Source organism: Numenius arquata, chromosome 16 (genome assembly GCF_964106895.1).
Source record: "Numenius arquata chromosome 16, bNumArq3.hap1.1, whole genome shotgun sequence".
Lineage (NCBI taxonomy): Eukaryota > Metazoa > Chordata > Aves > Charadriiformes > Scolopacidae > Numenius > Numenius arquata.
The window spans coordinates 748,552-768,505 of NC_133591.1; the positions used below are offsets into that span (position 1 = coordinate 748,552).

The 19,954-nt window shown below is 45.4% G+C and overlaps 1 protein-coding gene across 1 annotated transcript in view; it reads right to left on the bottom strand.

Moving 5' to 3' along the window:
• HIRA (histone cell cycle regulator) overlaps positions 1 to 19,674 on the bottom strand; it is a 33,670-nt gene extending 13,996 nt beyond the window's left edge. Inside the window, exons 1-12 of the mRNA XM_074159636.1 lie at positions 19,638 to 19,674; positions 11,407 to 11,469; positions 10,533 to 10,643; positions 9,645 to 9,735; positions 9,077 to 9,171; positions 8,135 to 8,230; positions 6,743 to 6,903; positions 5,652 to 5,819; positions 5,007 to 5,120; positions 3,243 to 3,313; positions 1,363 to 1,468; positions 545 to 772 (exon numbers count right to left, since the gene is read on the bottom strand). Coding sequence (XP_074015737.1) covers positions 545 to 772; positions 1,363 to 1,468; positions 3,243 to 3,313; positions 5,007 to 5,120; positions 5,652 to 5,819; positions 6,743 to 6,903; positions 8,135 to 8,230; positions 9,077 to 9,171; positions 9,645 to 9,735; positions 10,533 to 10,643; positions 11,407 to 11,469; positions 19,638 to 19,674 — 1,341 coding nt within the window. The remainder of the gene's footprint in view (positions 1 to 544; positions 773 to 1,362; positions 1,469 to 3,242; positions 3,314 to 5,006; positions 5,121 to 5,651; positions 5,820 to 6,742; positions 6,904 to 8,134; positions 8,231 to 9,076; positions 9,172 to 9,644; positions 9,736 to 10,532; positions 10,644 to 11,406; positions 11,470 to 19,637) is intronic.
• Positions 19,675 to 19,954: the final 280 nt, after the last annotated feature.

The following is a 19,954-nucleotide window of genomic DNA, read 5'->3' on the forward strand; positions in this document are numbered from 1 at the left end:
TCCATATTGTCTTTGAACCATGCTATTATTGCATATGTAGAATCAATCAACATTTTCATTAATACAAGTGTATTTTAATACCACAACTTTTTTTTGACAACAGTAGGTGTTTAAGTTCATACAGTACGAACTACAAAAGAATTCCAATTCTCTCCACATTAGAGAGTCAAGGCCAAAACATTCTCATCTGTGTGCACTGCATCCTTCATTAAAAGGTATGTTTAGGAGAGAATTAAATAACGCTTTCAACCTCCTTCAGTGAGAAACTGCGGCAGAGTTCTGCAGCTGGACTGTTACCTGCTGCCTTTGGTTTCCTCTCCGCACACATCACAGAAACACCCACAAGCCCCTCCCCGCACACTCCTACTTCTGCTTAAAAGCATTTAACTTTTCAGCAAGCCCCAGTAATGCCAGCTGGACCATTCATGGGCTGAAAGGTGCTGCTCAACACGACGAAGCAAGCAGAAATCGCTTTTATCATAAGCGGTTTGGCATTTATGGGCTCAGTCCCTGCCACTCTACAGTGAGTATCCAGAACACCCACCTTCCGGATGTCCTCCAGGCTCTCCCCGTTGACCATACTTGCCACCTTGGGAGCCGCCGTGGCGGTGCCAGGCGTATCCCTCAGCGAGGTGTTCTTCTGCTCCCCCTGCTGCTGCTGCTGCCTCTGCTGGTACTTGAGCATCTCCGGGTTCTCAATGATGGTGGTGGACAACTGCGCCTCAGTCATTATCGCCAGGCTCTTGCCATAGGTGGACTGGTGAATGTTGCTCTGTGGGCGTTAAGAACGTATCACGCACAAAGAGTGACTACAACTGCCTGCGTGACATCACCAGTTATAATGCGATGGAGTCACACACATCTGATGGAATCCAGAAAATGCAAATGCCCTCTGTATCGTTCATACGCTACGGATTATTTTTTCTTTATATTTTCAGCTAACACTAAATCAATATAGAAAATAATTGGAATTCAAGGCTTTAGTTGCTAATAGCAATGAGAGGAAAAAACAGCCAACAGCAATCAGCTTAAAAAGACTTGCATATATGCAAGTCAAAGAGTAATTTTAAAGTGTTTTGAAGCACCCACTCCTTGTTTCCTTGGCCAAATAATTACTTCAAATGTATAATGATGTGTAAGCAAGTGGATGTTTTCCAAATAGACTTTCTTTCCAGAATAGGAACTAATATCACAAATGTACTTCTTGACTACTCTTTTTTAATGAGTTGTGAAGTTGACAAGAACACCTTTTTCTGTAATACGGAAATCAGTCACTACATACTTCTATAAATAATCCAGTATTTTAATTGAATCAATACATGGCTTAAATAAGATCCCAGATCCCCTGAGTGCCTACTGCACCTTTTCCTCCTCGCTGAGTGGGTCTCCAAGTTCATCCTGGGAAAAGTCCAGAAATGCCACCGATCCATCCATGGAGCACACCAGGATACCGAGGCCATTCAGGGTCCTGAAGGAAAACAAAGATGGATCTTTATTTCAATCTCTTTCGTTCAGGCAAAGGGGCAATACAGTAAATTGCTCAATAAAAATCTTAGCATAAGATTTATTATCAGAACAACTCCTGATGGCACCAGAGCAGCGGGACAGCAAGGAGATAGGGTGACGGACAGCAGAGGTCCATGTGCCCATGCTCCTTTGGGGACTGCACACAGAGAGGTGCCATTAGAACAGCACATCTACCCAAGGCATGGTCCGCACCACAAAAACCTTTCTGTGGGGGTAAAACAGTAGTGTTCATAATGAACAATGAGAGAAAATGACAAATCTGTTTCCTACAAAAGACGTACAACGTTTGTGTGCCACTGGAACTGGGGGAAGAAAGGCTGTTATTGGTCACCACTTGTGTTTTTAAGCACACCGCACATGTTCTTGCATGTGGGATATATTGTAACCCTCTCCTGGAGGTCTCAAAAGGTTTTCTTGGTGGAAGAGAGAGAGGAGAAACTATACATTCTAGTCCTAATAGAACGGTAATTTCCATATATAACCTGTTATTGCACATTTGAAATAAATAATATTTGCTGAGTTTTGACTGCTAACCCAGTAACTTCCAATCGCAGAGCTCACAGCGACATAGTGGTTCACAGATGACTTGTTTCGGGGAACAGCAGAGAAAGGGAAGAAGGCAGAACTCTCAAGCTCTATGCAAATTACTCCAGCAAGGCTTTAAAACGTATTGCACGCATAATTGCTAGAAGTGTTTGAAAACATCTTTTTTCCTGGTGGCTGGTGCCCTCGCAGCATCCCACCCAGAAGTGAGCCTCAGCCCCGCGTAACTGGCTTCACCACCACCACTCCAGGTCAGAAAATGATAAGATCTCGCTTAGCAGACAAAATTGCCGAGCTCCTATTGACTGCTGGATCCAAGCAATTGTTCCATGAAAACATAATCACGTTCAGATATTACGGTGATGGATCCAAGTCTAAATCTCTAAAATAGAAATGAGCGCGCTATAACAATATCACAGTGTCAGATTTCTCTGAATTTACTCAGTCTGTTTTCAGAATGGAGCATGTTTCTGGGAACATTCCATATTATTGACACTTCAGCCATACGTTTCAATTTGTAAACAGGATATAAAATAACAAGCTTCCTAATGATCCTTTGTCTCAAATATCCCACAAACCCATTTCCGCAGGAATTGTGAAATGTTAACCAGCTATTACTCCCAATGACTGTATGCCATGAAAACTGTGCAAATTGCAGATGGAGAAATAAAAAACACTCCAGGAAAACAAAAGTATTCAAAGCCATTGTACTACAACAATAGCAGCAGTTCTCATTAAATACTCCGCTTATTGGCTTCTGAGCCTTCGTCTAGTAATGAAAGCAAAATGGTTTGGGTTTGAAAACTTTTTATCGTGCTTCACCAAGTTTGATGGCAAAATCCACGTGGCATAGAGGAAATGGGAAGTTAAAGAACTGTAAGCTTTAAAACTTATGGCATAAACCCACCAATATCGTTATAGCTATTAGGGTATTTTACTGCATCATGTTATAAATACATTAGTTCTTATTCAATTTTAATGCTACACAACCTCAAGTGACCGCATGCCAGTTGCTAATGTTACTACCAAAGACGTTGCAGCAGAATCAAAAACTTCAGGAAGTGATCCAACAGCTACAATCTCGACTGTTTTAAGGAATTTCCAGTTACTGTGTATACCTAAAGCTGACAGCAACACTTGGGCTTTTGTAACATGAGCAGAAACCAACTTACCAGGAGATGTCCATGATAGACTTGTCAAACAGCTCGTGTATGACAACTAACGGTCGCTTCAGACACGTGAGCTTAAAACAGAAGAAACAACACTCAGAAATTTAGGAGTTCTACAGTACCACAAACATTACCACATCATTCTCTCCCAGAGACTAACGACAGCCACCAAAGCAGACCTGGCCAGGAGACAGTGTCTGCCTGATGGTCTGAAGCACCTTCTCACCCACTCCCCTGCGGGCACAGGAAAGCTCTGGAGGAGAAGAGCTGACATCCCACCCTCCCCTCCTCTCTGAAACACGGACTTAACTTCTCAACTGACTTGGTCTTTACATCACAGTCGTAGAACACTCTCTACCACTCAAAAAGTAATTCCACAGATGTTAAAGACAGCTTCTATTCTGAGCTTTTCTGAGATAAGGGTGTTGCAAACTGCCAGCACAAGAGGAAGACAGAAAACAGACGAGGTTCCTGTGTCCTCACTCAAGCTACTTGTCTAAGTGAAGCCTCTCAAGAGCAAAGGGAATTGGACTCACAATTATTCTTAAAGAGGATTCCTCTACATTTATAAACCAGCTTAGTAATACAGAACTGCATATGAAAATTCACAGCAACCTGTTCTAAATCAGACATTCTAAGGTCCTTTATGTTAAATCAAGGGACTGAGGAGGGAGGAGAAGTCAATGTGGTGTAGGATGTTTCATGCTCATGGGCTCCCAGATGCAGCGTAATAGTCATCTTCAGAACTTATTTCTTTCATATTCCCACAGGTCTGTGTTGCACACACATCTATTAAGCTCCTCAGGGCAAAGACTGCCTAGAACTCTGCATCTCTGTAACACCCAGTATAGCCTCCACAGGCACTCTAAATGCAATCACAGTATAAACAGAAAGGAAGATATACTGAGTGATACTTTGACATGGGTACGCGCTGGCAGCATTGCCAGAAGCAGATTTAGTGTTACACATTTAGGGACTGATGGATAAATATCACTCTGGAATCTATAAATAGTAGATTGCAGTTAGCAATTGGTGTGTTTTGGCACATGTTCTCATGACAAAGCTTTACAAATCAGTTAAATTTATTCCCTGTCCTTTGCAGTTGCCAAACAACCTGTCTTGCATTTACAAATGTGAGAATAGCTACTCCTCTCTTTGCCAGAATAACCATTTTAGCGTAGATTTTAAAGTAAAATCCAAACTAGATGTTGAAAACTTGAAAATCTACTTAAAAAGCTCATTCACTTTCACATTCCTTTCCACAGCAGAGACAGAAGCCAGAACAAAGCAGAAAGATGAGCCGTGTAGATGCTCAGAAACAGCTACTGGGCCTGCTCTATCCTCCTCGTGCCCACAAAAGCACAACTAGCAAAGCCAGACTCCAGGGGCAATTAACGGATAGGTGGGATAAACATGGAGAAACAGTACAGTCCTTTTCTGAAGAGACTCACATGGAGAACGAGTAAAAGACAGGAAGAAAATAGGGCTGAATTGTGTTTATTAATGTGCTAACACATTATCTCCCTTCGCAGCTCCTCCCCGAGCAGGGCAGCCCATTCTGCCGCTGGCTTCCAGCTGCTCTGGCTTTAGAGACACGAACTGACACCAACCCCTTCCTCCCCCCAGCTAATCCTGCAGCAACGGAGAGAAAAGACTAAACGTGAACCCAAATATAAGAGCTAGTGCTGTACACGGGGACCTTTGTGCTAAACCCCCAAATCACCCCAATGACCACATCAGCCCAAAGTCAGCAAAATCCCCACTTACCCACACGGAGAGAGATCGATCCTTACTACCGACAGCACAACAGCAGTAGGGACAACTCGACTTGGTGGAGCTCCCGTTCTTTTGTTTCTTCTTGAAGATTTTTGGATTGAATTTCTGGACAAATGAGATGCCCCAAATTTTATTACAGTAATTACACTTTGGTAGGAGATCTGCATTAAAAGCAAGTTTTCCACTTAAGAGTGAAAAAGAAGCACTTCATAGAAACAAAGTCCCTAAGCAGGCTGTGTAAGAGCACTGACAAAAGCTGCATGTGCTTTCCTAAGGGGCTTTCTGCACGCCTCAACAGGAATGGCAAATAATGATAGTTTCCCTAGTGGTCAGGAACCCACTAGAAACCCAAGTCCCTTTAATCAAGTCACAGAAGAGTTAACAAAGGTAGTGCTTGGCTTCCCCAACACACTCCTGTACTGCCCCTTATCTTGGTCACCTGTGTCCAGATCTCTCATCATGAGGGCAAGCTGATTGCTTTCAACACGTAAGGTTGACATTTTTTAACCACTACCATGCGTTTGCTTTACTAATCTTGACACCTATCTCCACCTCTTGTCCCATTTATGCATAAAAGTATCAAAAAGCACACATTAGAAGTTTTACTTCAGGAATAAATTACTATCACTCACTCACCACTACTGTAACTGCCTTTCGATGCCCTACAAAATCCATGTTGGTTTTCCATCCATCTCTCTCGATGATCTGAGCGGTAGGTCCAGAATTATTCATGGCATGAGCAGAAACAAGATAGTGACCATCAGGTGACCAGCTGAGACGCAACACGTGCGTTGTCCCTCCGCACTGACAAAAAGAATCAAAAAGCCCACCTCTTTAAAAGTGTTTGGCAAACAAAGGATTTTTAATACAAACTACTTAACTTTTAGATTTTAAACTATTAGATTATTAGATTTAAATTACAATTACAAAGTCAGTCTTTTGTGAATATAAAAGAACAACATCACATACATTTCTTAGCAACTCCAGCCACATTTATACAGGTGATCTAGTGTGACTTTTGAAGCTCTACCAAAAAGGGGAAAAAGGAACTTGGGAGAACTTTTTTAAAGGAAACAAAATGTAAGTCTTTTTGGATACAGTACACTCAGTATTCACCACAGTCCTGGTCAGTGACAGGCTTGCAGCATCCCAACCACTAGTGATGAGACCTCAGCTTGCAACACCAGCTCAGACATGAATTCAGGCGTTTACAGTCTATTACGAAGAGTAATGGTGCTAATCACAATACCATAAGATCACTGCAAAACACCTCACTTGCAAAGCACCATCTTCTGTCCCCAGAAATCTGACTTCTTGATCAGCATCACCAGGTAACAGCCCTGTGATGCCAGACCAAAGCTCCCTCATAAGCACTCACCTCCTTTCTGATAGTGGCCAACAGAAGATGCACAGATGAACAATGCAGTTAGTGTGCCAAGACTTCCTTGGAATAACCTCTACATTTCCAGGAATTTACTTAATTGTTTACAAAACCCATGTAACCCTTCGGCACCCACACCATCTGATGGCAATGAGAATCTCAACATAATCACATGTGGTGTGAGAAAGTAACTCTCTTCTCCCCCCCTTTTGAATCTGCCATCCGATAATTTAATGTGATTCGGCACTGTTAAATTAACTACTGTTGGTGCAGAGTCAGAGTTATTCTTACAATTTTCCTTCATTCTATCGGAACTCACTTGGAACGGCCACACGTTCTGACATACCTCATCAAAGGGTTTTGTGATGCTGGTCTCCAGCTGCCAGTCCATGGTCCGCCACACCTTCAGACTTCGATCATCAGCCTGGGAGGCAATGTATTTTCCAACAGGATCCCAGGTCAGCCCTTTCACCAAGCCGGAATGCCCCTTCAAAGTGGCGAGAATTTCTGTGCACACAAAATCGAGGGTAGAGAAGAGTTACTGATACCTCCTTTGGGACAGTCGAGGGGATTGACAAGATCTTTTTGAAACAGCGTATTAAATATAAACTCTTATGATATACAAACAACAACATATCAACCAAACTGGAACCTGAATTTAACCTAAGAATGATATAAAAAAGTGGGAAAGAGAACTCTGGACAGAATAAGGGGTGCAAAACTCTTCATAAGAAGCAGACGAGAGCAGGAAGAGTCGCAGAGCACGGGCTGTTCAGAACAGCACTGTCAGGCTACGGAAAGCAGCAGTTTAACCGGAACTTCAGCTGAACATTCACCCTTTCCTCTGTACCCAAAGATCATCGCAACAAATTCAGCTTCCTGCACCAAACAGGAGGTCAGCCAAAGCTGCAACTCAACGGACACCCGAGCCCGGCAGAGCTGGGGACCTGCTTCCAGCCAGTCTCTCGCGTGTCGGACACCGAGAGAAGAGCCGAGAGAACTGGGCAGGAAGTCTGAAAACTCTGATACCAGGACTGGAAACAGCCCCAAAATGGCAGTGACTGGGCACCACACAACGGGAGGTTTAGCCCAAACTAAGTCAGGTGTGAGGAGTGGCCAAATGAAGGTAGGTGCCCCCCAGTTGCCCCAGCCCCTCACGGGTTGGCTCAAGCCACCCAGGGGCAGCACGGCCCTGAGAAAGAGAGAACTCAGGACTGCCTGGATTGCCAATACCGCAGCAACGGAGAAGGAAAATGGCCATCAATTGTAAGGCTTGAGAGCTCCTGCTACTCTGAGGCTCTCTGAGCCTGTCCTTCCTCCCTTTCAGCATGTAAAGTCACACTGCTTATTAAGCAGCAGCTTTTAAAAATGGGGTAAAAAAGATAGTGCCCCCCAAAAGGCAAACAGGGGAAAAAAAAAAATATGCATATATAGATGTAATATCAAGCTGAAGTTCTATCTATCTGGGACTTTGCAGAGAGGGTGAAAAAGAGAATACATGTAATAATGACCTTCATGTAAAATCAGCAGCACAACCTGAACGTAGCCGCTGTCTACAGCAGAGCAGAATCCTCTGCTCATTCCCATGCAAACCTAGAAGGACGGACTTGCCAGACTGCAGCGTGTCATCTCAAAAGACAGACAACCCATTCCCACAGTCGGTGAAACACACCCATGGAGGGAAGAGTTTGTCACAAACCTTTACACACTTGCGTATCTGAAATGTCAGGATTCTCACCTGGAAATTTGACAGCATTCCAGATGACAACAGTGTTATCCACACTGCAGGAGGCCAGCCAGGCATCGTGTGGAGACCACGCTACATCCATGACATCTGCTCGGGAAAAATAAGTTTCCATTTAAGACGTTAATGGTAATCAGAGAATCCAAAAATCTTTTTAAAAAGAATCTGTCTCTCAACATTTTTTCTATCACCAAGAAGTGATTATCACGTCTCTGGAGTGGAAGGTAAGGAAGAACATCGCAACGCTCATGGGGAGACTCCAACTTACATGGGCAACAGGGAACAAAAACTCCAAGGCAGAGACCGCCCTGGTTAGTGATCAGAGGAACTACTAGTGCCTGTATAAAGTACTTCATCTTGTTTTGAATGAAATCAGCAACAGCAGCTATCGCAATGCACTGGCTTTACTCCAACACACGTGGAGTGATCAGAGTGATTTCCGTCTCGCTTTTAATCATAGCTTGTGTCAGCAGGTGCAAAATGTGTTTGAAATTATCTGGTTTATACATCTTTTGCATCGCTCTTTAGTTGTTTTTCTTAACTAAACATTCATATTCTTTGGTTTACAAAAACTTTATCATTTGCCAGCCAGGAGATTAGTCGCAAGTGAGAACATGTATTTAAATAAAAATACAGTTTAGCTTCCTTTATTCAGATTAGTATTTAAGCTAGCAAATAGCAAAATATAGGTTCTTTAGTTGCTAACTTTTCTACTACATAGTTGCCGGAAGGTTTCTACTACATTGCCAGAAGTTACTTGTGTGAAAATGCGCATTTGATTAAAAATGACATTTTCTTTTAGATTTTCATTGTTGCTCTTAAATTAATTACTGACTTCCCACCAAATATGTTTTGAGCAACAAAATGTGACACTGAAAACTATTTCTTTTTTTCAAGCACGTTCAAATTATGTTGATTCAACATCTTTTAACTTACCCCCTGAATGGCTTCTGAGAATCGACACACACCTCCACTGCTCCACGTTAGTCAGTTTGCTACTGGAGCCAAACACAGTGCTAGGTCCAATGTACCTAATTAAAATAGAAACAGTTACCAACAGAACCACCTCAAGTTCTTAAGACTTTATTTCTAAGGAAAGTCAGCTGCATTGTACACTTCATTTGATAGTCAGTTATTCCTGCAGTGAAAACTGAAGCAAAAAAAACCCTACTTTTTAGAGACAGTAATTCCAGATATTAAAAAATTAGCTTCAATAAAATGAACAGTTTCTACAGATAGCCAAGAATGGTAACATTCAAGGTAACTCCTCAGATTTCATCAGGAACCTTTCTTCGAGGCCAGAAGAAAATGCCTCAGCTCCTGGAGAGGAGAGGGATCGCCAGGCAGACACAGAGCAGGTCTCCACCACCAGTGCCGTGGTGGCACCAGTCTCAGCCAAGCAGCGAGCCCCCAGAAGGCAGCCCTGGGAATGAACACTGGGAGACGCGACAGAGTAACCTGCCTGAAATAAAACATAAAACGGAGAAGAGAGAAACATGCTTACGCAGCTCGTTTCCACACCATGATCAACTTGTCGTCTCCCCCCGAAGCCAAGTACACACCATTGTTTGACCATCGCACACAGTTCACACACGCTGAAATGTAGAGGAGAAAGTTTGTAAGATGAAATAACGCGAGTAAGTTCATCCTGTTCTGGACTGGGGCCAGAGTTTCTAATAAGCAGAACCTGACAGGAGATATTTAGGATTTAAGTGTGCTTTTCCCACTCAAAGCAGTTGCTCTGTCTGCTTTAGATAAATGAATTGGTACTTACCTCTTTCAGCAGCACTTGAAGAACTTCTTACTTGGAAAAAAAAACCCTATTCTTTATTTTAAAAAGTTTCACCAAAAGCAGCTCAAAGGAAGAAAGATTAATATTCATCTATCAAAGGAAACTGCTTGTAGTAAATGAGGTGGGACTAAGAAGGCAAAAAAGGAAAGATGTATCTTGAAGAAAAGAAAGGGGACAACTTGTTCAGGTAACTCTAAATTTAAAAGTAATGTGCAATAAATCTGGAATAATCTATAACTATAGCCAATACACTGCCCGTGATGTTTTCTTTAGACTTAGTTCTTCTCTTGCCCTTTTCCTCCAGAGCTCCCCAGTTTCTCAGAATGTGCATTGTCAATTACTTTGTGGCCGCAGCTGGAAAAAGTTCACAGGGAGATTTCCAAAGGTATCTATATTTCTCTCTATATTTTCCCACATTTTAACAACATTTCCTGCTAAATAGCTAAAAAAAGTATAAAGCCAAAGTCTGAGATCCCTCTACTGCGTTCCTCTGACTCCTCACCACTGGACAGGGCACAATTTTTTGTAATCACAAACACGTAATGTTCACGCTTTGGCAAATCACCAACATTCAGGGGGAAAAAAAAAGATCTTTGTTACCTAAGTGATTGTCCATCTGACAAAGCATCTTGGGAATATTTTCGTTCTTTTCATCTTCCTCTTTCAGGACAGGAGCCATATTCCAGATCACAACTTTCCCAGAATCCTGGCCTGTGAGAGAACAAAAATCCCTCCCTTTGAAATACAGGCAAAAAAGCTTTTCAACTTGATGTCAGTTCCAGACGGATGCTAAGATTCAGGTATTGCTGCAGTGGGAACTCCGGAAGCATCTGAATACAGACATCATTCTCTATTCACAATTATTGATATAATTCCACCGAGTCAGAAGTGTTTTATATTTCTTGACACTACAACTGTAAAGTTATACAGCCTTGTTCAAAAAAATCATACTGTACATAATGACACCAACTATAAGGATGAACTATTTATAATAAAATTGTATTACTAAAAGAGAAAAGATACATTCAAATCCTAAATTGCAATTATTGTAGCCAACATTACTCACTATTGTAACCCAAATAACATTTTTGCACATATTTCTTGAGCTATTCCATTTATATAATTGGATTTTTTTGTCCCAACCACTCTACTGTTTGCCAGGTCAAAAAGCCCAACTTCACATTCAGTTCCTCTTCAAATAAAAAAAAGCAATGTTGCCAGTATGGCCACAGCTCAACTACCGCAGCCACTGTCTCGGTGGTGTCCAAGAGTACGGGGGTATCAGAAGACGTGCCCCTGCCTTCTGCAGTGTTACCGCACTTTTCAGTACGTTTTAATGACTTACATAATTATCTGTTCCTTAGAGATATGTGACGTGTTTTTAAAAGGGTCAAACCAATTAAAGTGTTGTGAAGGCACAAGATTATTATTATTATAGCCCCAAATTCTGCCTTCTATCAGCACACAGACATACCTTGTCCTCCTGTTGCAAACTTGGTCCCATCTGGGTGAATGTCCACGGAAAATATTGGCTTTCCTGGAATCAGAGAACAAGCAGCAACAGTCTGAATCGTTGTACAGTCGAGAGAATGCAGGAGTGACAACAGAACCATAACCACTCTGGCTGGTGAACAACCTTCTTCTGCTAAAAGCCAGAGTTCTAAGAATTACGGCTGACTACAAGAGCTGAAAGCACCCTGATGACAAAAATGACAGCCCGTTAAAGTGTGTAGGAATGTTATTGTGCCACAACAAACCGGAGATAACCGAGGCCTCCCATCCAGCAGGATATGCCAAACACCTCGAAGCAAAACAAAACCACAAAGCAAGTGCCAACGAGGCAAAAGTCTATTTGAGTAAGGAAATTCTTCCAGGTTTCTACACTTCATTAGCTGATGACCTGAAGCAACTTTTGTTTTGGTTTCTGGTTTTTTGGGGGTTTGTTTTGTTTTGTTTTGTTTGTTTTGTTTTTTTAAATCCACCCCAATCTCAGGCTGCATCTGGTGGTCACACAATTACCTGTCTCACATTTAAATTCTGTTGTTATGAAACTCTTCTACCCGAAGACCAGCTTTTATTTTTATGGCTTCCATAAAGAAAGAGGAAGACTAACCAGCTCCAATATTACTCTTAAATCTTTCAGTTCTCCATACGCTACATCTTTGAGAAGGAAACTGATAGTTTTATGAGCACATAAACCCTACAGTAGATACCTAAGATAGCTGGAGACCAGCTGTGGAGACCAGACAACCCTCGCTCTCAGCCTGTTCCACTCCGACCACCGGATCCCACACACTCTCCTGGATGTTCACAGCTCTTTTAGCCTTTGCAGGAGGAGAAGGGAGAACTAAACTCCTGAGAACTCACTGCCTTTCAGTGATGCTCAAAGAGCTACCACTGAGGAACACGCATGTGATTCCCACATTCAGGTAATTTTTGGCAGCGGCCTGAACCCTTTCACCCTGGAACGCTTCTGCAAGCGCCACCGCACACATCCCGCTGTAAAATAAGGCAATTTATCATAACGGCCAAAAGGACTAGCACCCACGTCCCAAGATTGCTCGGTGAATTTCCCACGTATGTCAATTCTTGCACTGTACCTTCGTGACAGGTTAAGACTTAAACGACAAAACCTGGAGAATTTATCCAGCGATAGGTTTTACGTTGCAGCTGTAGCATCCCAATTCCCTGACACTGAACTGCCAACAAAACTCTCATCCAGATAGCGAGCATTTCTTACTTTTTCAGAGATATGCATTTTGCTTAATGCCAACTTTTATTTTTTTTTATGTCGACTTGTTTTAAGGTTTATTTTATTTGGATTTATATTGCAACTCTGACATGTGATTCCCCTTAAAATTTTTACAGGCAGCCAAGCACAGGCCTTAAGTACAGTAAGATGGCACTCGACCCGCATTCCTTCCACCTCCTTTAGATCGCATAAAACACAAACTGAGACTGAGCGGTGGCTTTTCTTCAGATTGTTGTGCCTGATTCTATCTTTTATTCTATTGACTTGAACGTATCTTACAGGGCTAAGGTGAATATTTTGAGAAACAAACATTTATTTTGCCCTTCTCAGATATGGAAGTTCCCTGAAACCAAAGCAGTGCATCGTTTGGAATAGTTTAACCCACTGACGCTTGGGGAACCAGGTGGTTCTGTAGACCTTACAGGTGGAAGAGGTTACACCTTCTCAACCCGCATCCACAGCCTGGGGCAAGAAGCCTCACCTACTCTCAGATCTGCCATCGGGCACGAGGAGGGAGCCCGATATCAAAGACCTTTGATTTGTACTGACCTGGCTCCTTTTGCCTGTATTATCACTTGCCCCAACAGGAAACTGTTCCCCTGCAAATCAGAAGGAACAGTGACCTCTAACACAGGGGCAGCGATAACCGGGGGAATTAGGGCTTCCAGAGCCAGCACCGCACCTATGAATGAATAAGGCTTCAGAGTTTAGGTGGGTTTTAGTTTAACAAAACTGTATTTAAAATTGGTTTAATAGACGCAGCTGTCTCATACAGGAGGACTCATTCCTCCTCTGCTCCGGTTCCACCACTCCTCCTTCCCAAAAGTCTGCACTAAAAAGCTGCTGTGACCAAAGCAGACACACTGACAGACACATTGCCTTCCCGTTATTTAGGGAACACAGGTATGCTACGCCTGCTGAAAAAATGTGAAATAAGTCACTGCACCTTTTGCTTTGCAAAAATTACTGATGTGATGCGATTTTCCTTTGCTTTCCTAGGTGTTTAAAACCATCACAGCATCTCCAGCTTCTGCCTTATCTCAAGAGCCCAACTCCACGGGAGCAGCACCATCACGTCCCTTCTCCTTCTGGGCAAAGTTTTTGCACAGACCCACAAATGGAGGTGAGGAAATTTAGCAAATTATTTTACTTATGGAGCCAGATGTAACTTAGCTACAAATTTGCCATAAAAGCTTAAAACGAGCCACATCACACCATGGAAAATGTCCACCTAGCCCAGCACTCTGTGTTCAGAAACCAGCACTAGATACCTCCCTGGGGATGGGTACAACGCTACGCACACGACGCTTCTTCCCAGGACAATCTGCCAGCTCCAACAATTTCCAACTCTGACTTCTTGAACCAGAGGCCTCCACAGACTTTTCTGTTATAAATTCAGTCAGCCATTTCTCAATCGACAGCCCCTAACGCAGAGAGATCCGCTGCTCAACCACGGACCCTCTGAAGAGCCACCGGCTCCGAGTGTCCTGCACCTCCTGTTACTTCAACACCCCTCAGTTCTCGACCCGAACCGTGAGCCCCCCACCGCTCTGCAGGCGTTCCTCCCGTCCCGCTCAGTGCCCAACTCTCCTCACTCCTCGTTCAGAGGCTGCCCTACAGTGCTCAAATGCAAACGATCCACGTATTTATATGGCAGGACAGCGTCTTCTCTCTAGTTCTTTTCCTAGCATAAATCTGGCTTTTGATCTAATGAGCACCGAGCAGATATTTTCACAAAAATCCTAAAAGCTCAGGACTCGGTGGAAGTTGTCAGGTCACAGAGCAGTATTTTACAAGAGAAGTTTAAAAAGGGTATGGACTTTGCACTCAGGAAAGGCGGGGGTAATAAATGAAGCCCTCAACAACAAATGCAGTTTCCTACGTGGCTCAACTGCGATCCAGGAAGGGACCTTATTGCACAGGTAACTAATCACACACAACGGTCTGCCCAGGAAACTTGGCCTTTTCACACAATCTGCCAATAAGCTTAGAGCACGATGACTTATGAACGTGAGGCTCATCAAATTAATCTCCCATCAGAGCCAAGTAAATATTGTTTCCATCTCACGGATAATTCCAAATAAATTGGACTAGTGTCATACGTCTCAGTCTCACCAGTGATGTCCAGATGCATCCCGTGGTTAACCTTTACAGATGGGATTTTTCTCCCGAGAAACATGAGTTTACTAAATCAAGTTCCAGACTTCTAGAAGTTTGTACAGATAAGAGTCCTCCATTTTCCATATACAGTAAATCTGTCAAACTACACCCAGCCTCGACCTGTCACACCCTCCTCCTAACAGACATTTGGCATTAACCAAAATACAAACTACAACCGCAAAACTCCATGTCACACGTGTCCCTGGCACAGCACAAAACCTACCGCCAGCCTGGATGAAAGGCTCTTCACGGGTCAGTCTGGATTTTATCTCAAATGGCTGTGGATATTACTCCGCGATCCAGGGGTAATACGATTAAACATGGACTACTCAGTTGTTTAGAGCCCACAGTTTCCAGTTCACAACACTTCTACTGTGCTCTGCAACTCTAAGTTGCAGTAATTTTATTAGGAGAGGGAAGCATAAACTTAAGCTGACAAAGGCCACCCAAGGAGTGAAGCACCTACTTACGGAGTAGCCCTGGACCACGGGGCGCGAGGATTTCGTTCCTGGCTCTGGCTGGAGCAGAGCGCAGCGGTCCCGTGGGGACTCCTGTGGGAAGCCCCAACAACCTGAGCTTCTGCCACTTCACCCACAAAGATCACCCCCATCCATTTCTCAGGCAGCAGCAGAGCTACGGCACATTTTGGCACCAGAAAGCCCAGAGACCAAGGGTGGTGTCATCCAGACCGGGAGCACCTAATTCGCACCCTTTGGCCGACCCTCAGGAAGGAGCTGCAGCCCCTGCTACTTATGGGAGCAGCACATCCAGGTGACAAACAACCCAGCTCCTGTGCAGCACACAGACTGTGTGAAGGCTCAAGTCAGGTTTGTTACACACTCGTGTTCGGGAGCTCAGAAATGGGTGAAACGCACAGGGAGCCCCCAGAGGCACGGTCCAAGTGTCAGCCTTAATGAGATTACTCAGATTTGAGAAAAGGAATCACTACTAAAGCTACCTGCTTATCAACATATATTAGTTCTTTCACCATCTAGAAGGAAATTTGTTTTTAATAAGTTTTCTCTCTACACTGTTATGTCTATTCCTTAAAATACAGAACAGGTTCAATAATCATTATGTTTTATCAATCTAGAGATGTCAAATGCTTTTTTTAAAAAAGAGAGCAGATTAAGTGATCACGGGGCAGAAATTCAGCCAAAGTCATTACCAGGGTGCTCTTTCCCCCAGGGCACATCACCTCATTTCCAGCAGTGACAACTGCCACGGTTAAGGCTACAGGACTTGTTCCATACGACTTGTGGTTTATAAACTGATCACAGATACTGGGGCTTTTCCTCACTTCCTTCATTTTCTCAAAATAACGGAGAAGAAGCCATTATTTGACAGCGGCCACTTCCTTCCCCAGCTCCACGTCTTCATCTGATTCCATTGTTAGATCCCATCGAAACGAGCCAAAAGGCACAAGGTCCCTGTCTCAAAGTGCCCAGACGCTTCCCCATGCTCCAAAGTGGAGAAGTGTTGGATTTCTGAACACTAACCATGCATCAGAACAAAACATAATTGATACTTAACCAGTAACATTAAAATCTAACTGTGTTTTAAGACATTTTTCCCTCTTGTAATAATTTCTAAAAAAGATAAGTTTAAATTATTGAAGCTCACGGCATCGCATCGCACACGGAAGCAAACCAGGTTCATTAAAAACAGAACACCTTACAAGAGATCAGATGTCTTGTTGGATTATTTGTTTAAAGAACCCAAATATACATTATGTACTTAAAGAAATACTGATAACGAAACAAGCTTGGAGCAAAGAGTTCCAAGTAAGGTAATTCAAGCCCAAGGAGAAAGTCACATCTTTAAAAAAAAAATACAGCAGCTGAAGAAAAAAAGCAATTTTAAACAGTGTGTTTGTTACTTAACTTCAGGCAATAATCAATGAAATATAAATACAATTCTAGGTGAATTTCTACCACAAAATGAATGAGTTTCTATTCATTTTGCTTCCACCCCATCCGATACATAACATCTAACATGACTCACAAATCAATTCAAATATTTACATTCCACCATTACAGCTTGGAGAGATAATAAACTCCATGCTTATATTTAAACAAAAGCAGGTTCCCGTTTCCACAAGCTGTTATAGGGGAGCAGCACCCTGGGGTTTGCACAGGTTCCTCGGAACTGCGAGGGACCCCCTTTCCCACACCTGCATCAGCCGTCATCAAGCACCAGGGCTCTCAAAACTCACGTGCCAGATACGTATGTACTACTGCTGGGTGAGTGATGCATCTTTATCCAGGTACCGGATGGAAAACTGGGAAGGAGAAGCAAATCACACCATCTGGATGTTACAGCCACCCATTCCTGCCCCACCGTTAGGCTGCACTATTCAATATTCTGCCTTGCTCCAAGCCAAAGAAACACGGAAGAGAAGAACACAACAATAACGAGAGCTTCACACAAAATCTAATAAACCCACACTAAGAGTGTGAAAAGCTTACGGAAAACGCATCTGAAGAAGCAGTATTTCCAATAAGCACTCAGCTAAAGTGACATTAAGAACTCCAAGACAAAAACCTGTAGAGCCAAAACGTGTGAAAGCGCTTGTACCGCAGACACACGGCATCCAGGCTGAGCAGCGTTCGATCCCCAGGCGTACTGAACGCCCCTGCTGCGACACTGCCTTCTCACGTCTATTATCTCCTGGAGAACGCGTGCCTGTAAGCTTCATTACACTTATCCTCGTCCGTTCAGGAAAGTACAAATCCCCAAACGGAGCGGGGAGAGGGTCGGGCAGGAACGGCAGAGCCAGGCTGGCTCTCAGGGCTCCTGCTCACAAACCAACGGGGAAGCAGCCTCTCGTGCCCGCGGGGAAAACCAAGGGGGTAAAAATCATCCCAGTGAGTCTCCAGTACACACGCCATAAATTATCTTCACCCTTTTTCTGGAGAGGTTTCTCAGCAAACAGGCAGGCCCATGAAAGCGATGGAGACGGCCTGTGTGCAGCGATGCCTGCGGGATCCAGAGCCTGGGTGCGTTAAAAGAGCCCGACTAAACTTACCAGTTCCCACCCTGCACTCCTTGCCCAGGGACAAGCACACATGCATGTTATGAATCTATACAGTCCTGTATATGTGAGCAGACCTTAAAGTGTTTTACAAATGAAGCCAGCGACGAATGTCTGTTTTGCAGGTGGTGAAACTATGACAGTGACTCACCCAAACTCATCCCAGCAGGACAGCAGCAGAAATGGGAATAAAATTTGGGACTACTGAGGCCCTGCGTAGCACATTATCCACTGGGCAAAGTATCACGGACTTTACAAATGGGGCCTCGCTGCAGACTGCTTGGCCGAAGGCTGTCTTCTGCAACGGTTAGACGTAAAGTGCTAGAGATTTCCCATGCACGCCCATACCAAAAGATGCACCCGCTCAAGAAATAAGAAGCCACAGATCTAATCTCTGTGATCCGCAAAGATTTAGGCCCAAAGTTTGTATTCAGCAGCTGACAAGTGGGCTCCCACTGCAGACCCAGAGAGGCGCAGGACAGTCTGCCCACAGGCAGCCAGAGATCAAGACGTAAATGCTACATTTGTTTAGATTAACCAAGCAGAAATGTAAAAAAACGTCTCAAATAAAGTACTTCTGCATTTCTTCGGTTCACTACAAGCTTTCACTGAAAGGCTTGGTCCATCTGCTGACTCTACGGCCCCTGGGGAGTAGTTCAAGTAAAGCCACATGCGAATTTCCACTCGAGGCTTCAGTTCTGAAAAGCCGCAGGGCGATTCCAGCGACAGCAGCGTGGGCAGAGGGGCAGCCGTGAGGCTGCAGCTGCAGTTTCTAACTCCAAGCACACTCCTGCAACTCGGATAAGCTGCTCTCCGGCCTGGTTTTACTCCAGATACCAACCAGCCAGATAAGTCCAACTACTGACATTCACACAAGGGTGTAAAACCTGCAGTTGAAATAAAGCTAAAGGCACGAATTTAAGGACAAAACTTGCATAAACAGAAGTGAGCTCTTCACATTAGATTTCTTCTCGCTGCTCCCCCAGGATCAGCGCAGGTACCACTCTGGACACTTATCGTGAGCGGTGTAAACGCACACCCGCGATGCTGTCCTGTCCCCAACACAGCGGGAAGCACAGAGCTTTCCGTCCGTATCCGCACTTCGTTCTGGAAGGGTTTTAGCTCAGAAACCCCTACAAAGTCACCAGAGGAGCGGCAGGCAGGACACTGCACAACTTCGGGGAGTTGTCTGGAAAGTGCTGTCGGGAGAATCCCTCTCCCCGGGGCCAGCGCCAGCGCAACGGCGGCTGCTGCAGCTCACGGCGCTCGGGCAGTTTAATACCCCACCGGTAACCGCGGGCCGGCGGCGCTCAGCGGGTGCGCTGGTGCCCGCACACCCCGGCCGGAGGGGTCCTCGCACGACACCCCCCCCCCGCCCCGGGACGGCACCGGGCCCAGCGACCCCCCCTGCTCCCCGGCGCGGAGCCCCCGCCCGGCGGAACGGGCGGCTCCCCCCGCCCAGCGCGGCCCCCGCCCTTCAGCCATCTTCTGGGGCCGAGCCCGCTCGCCACGCCAGCCCTGCGAGCTGCACCCCGTTCTCCCGGGACCCCGGGCTCCCCTCCGCCCCGGCCACCCGCAGGGGACGGGGGACTCCCCGCTCCCGCCGCACCTGCCGCCGCCGGCAGCTCCCCGTCGCGGCGGGCCCCCCCCGCAGGCTGCCGGGCGGCGGCTACCGACGGCCCCGGCCCCGCCGCCCCCCGCCGCACCTGCCCGCCCGACACCTGCCGCCCGGCGGCGCGGCCGCCCGGCCCCCGCTCACCATTGTGGTTGACCCAGGTCGGCTTCAGGAGCTTCATTGTTCCCCGCCCGGGGCCCCCGCCGGCCTCCGCCCTCGGGACCCCAGGGCGGCTCCGCCCGGGCTGCCTCCGCGGCCGAGTGAGCGGCGGAGCTCAGCGGCGGCCGCCGGCCACCATGGGCCCCCGCCGCACGCCGCTCTGCCCGCCCCCTCCACCGGCCGGAGCCGCCTCAGCGCCGCTCCATGCCCCGGCGCCGCCCCTGCCGCAGCCCCCGCCGCCCGGCCGCATCCCCCGCTCGGCTCCCGGCGGCTCCCGGCAACGCCGGAACTCGGCGCCTGGC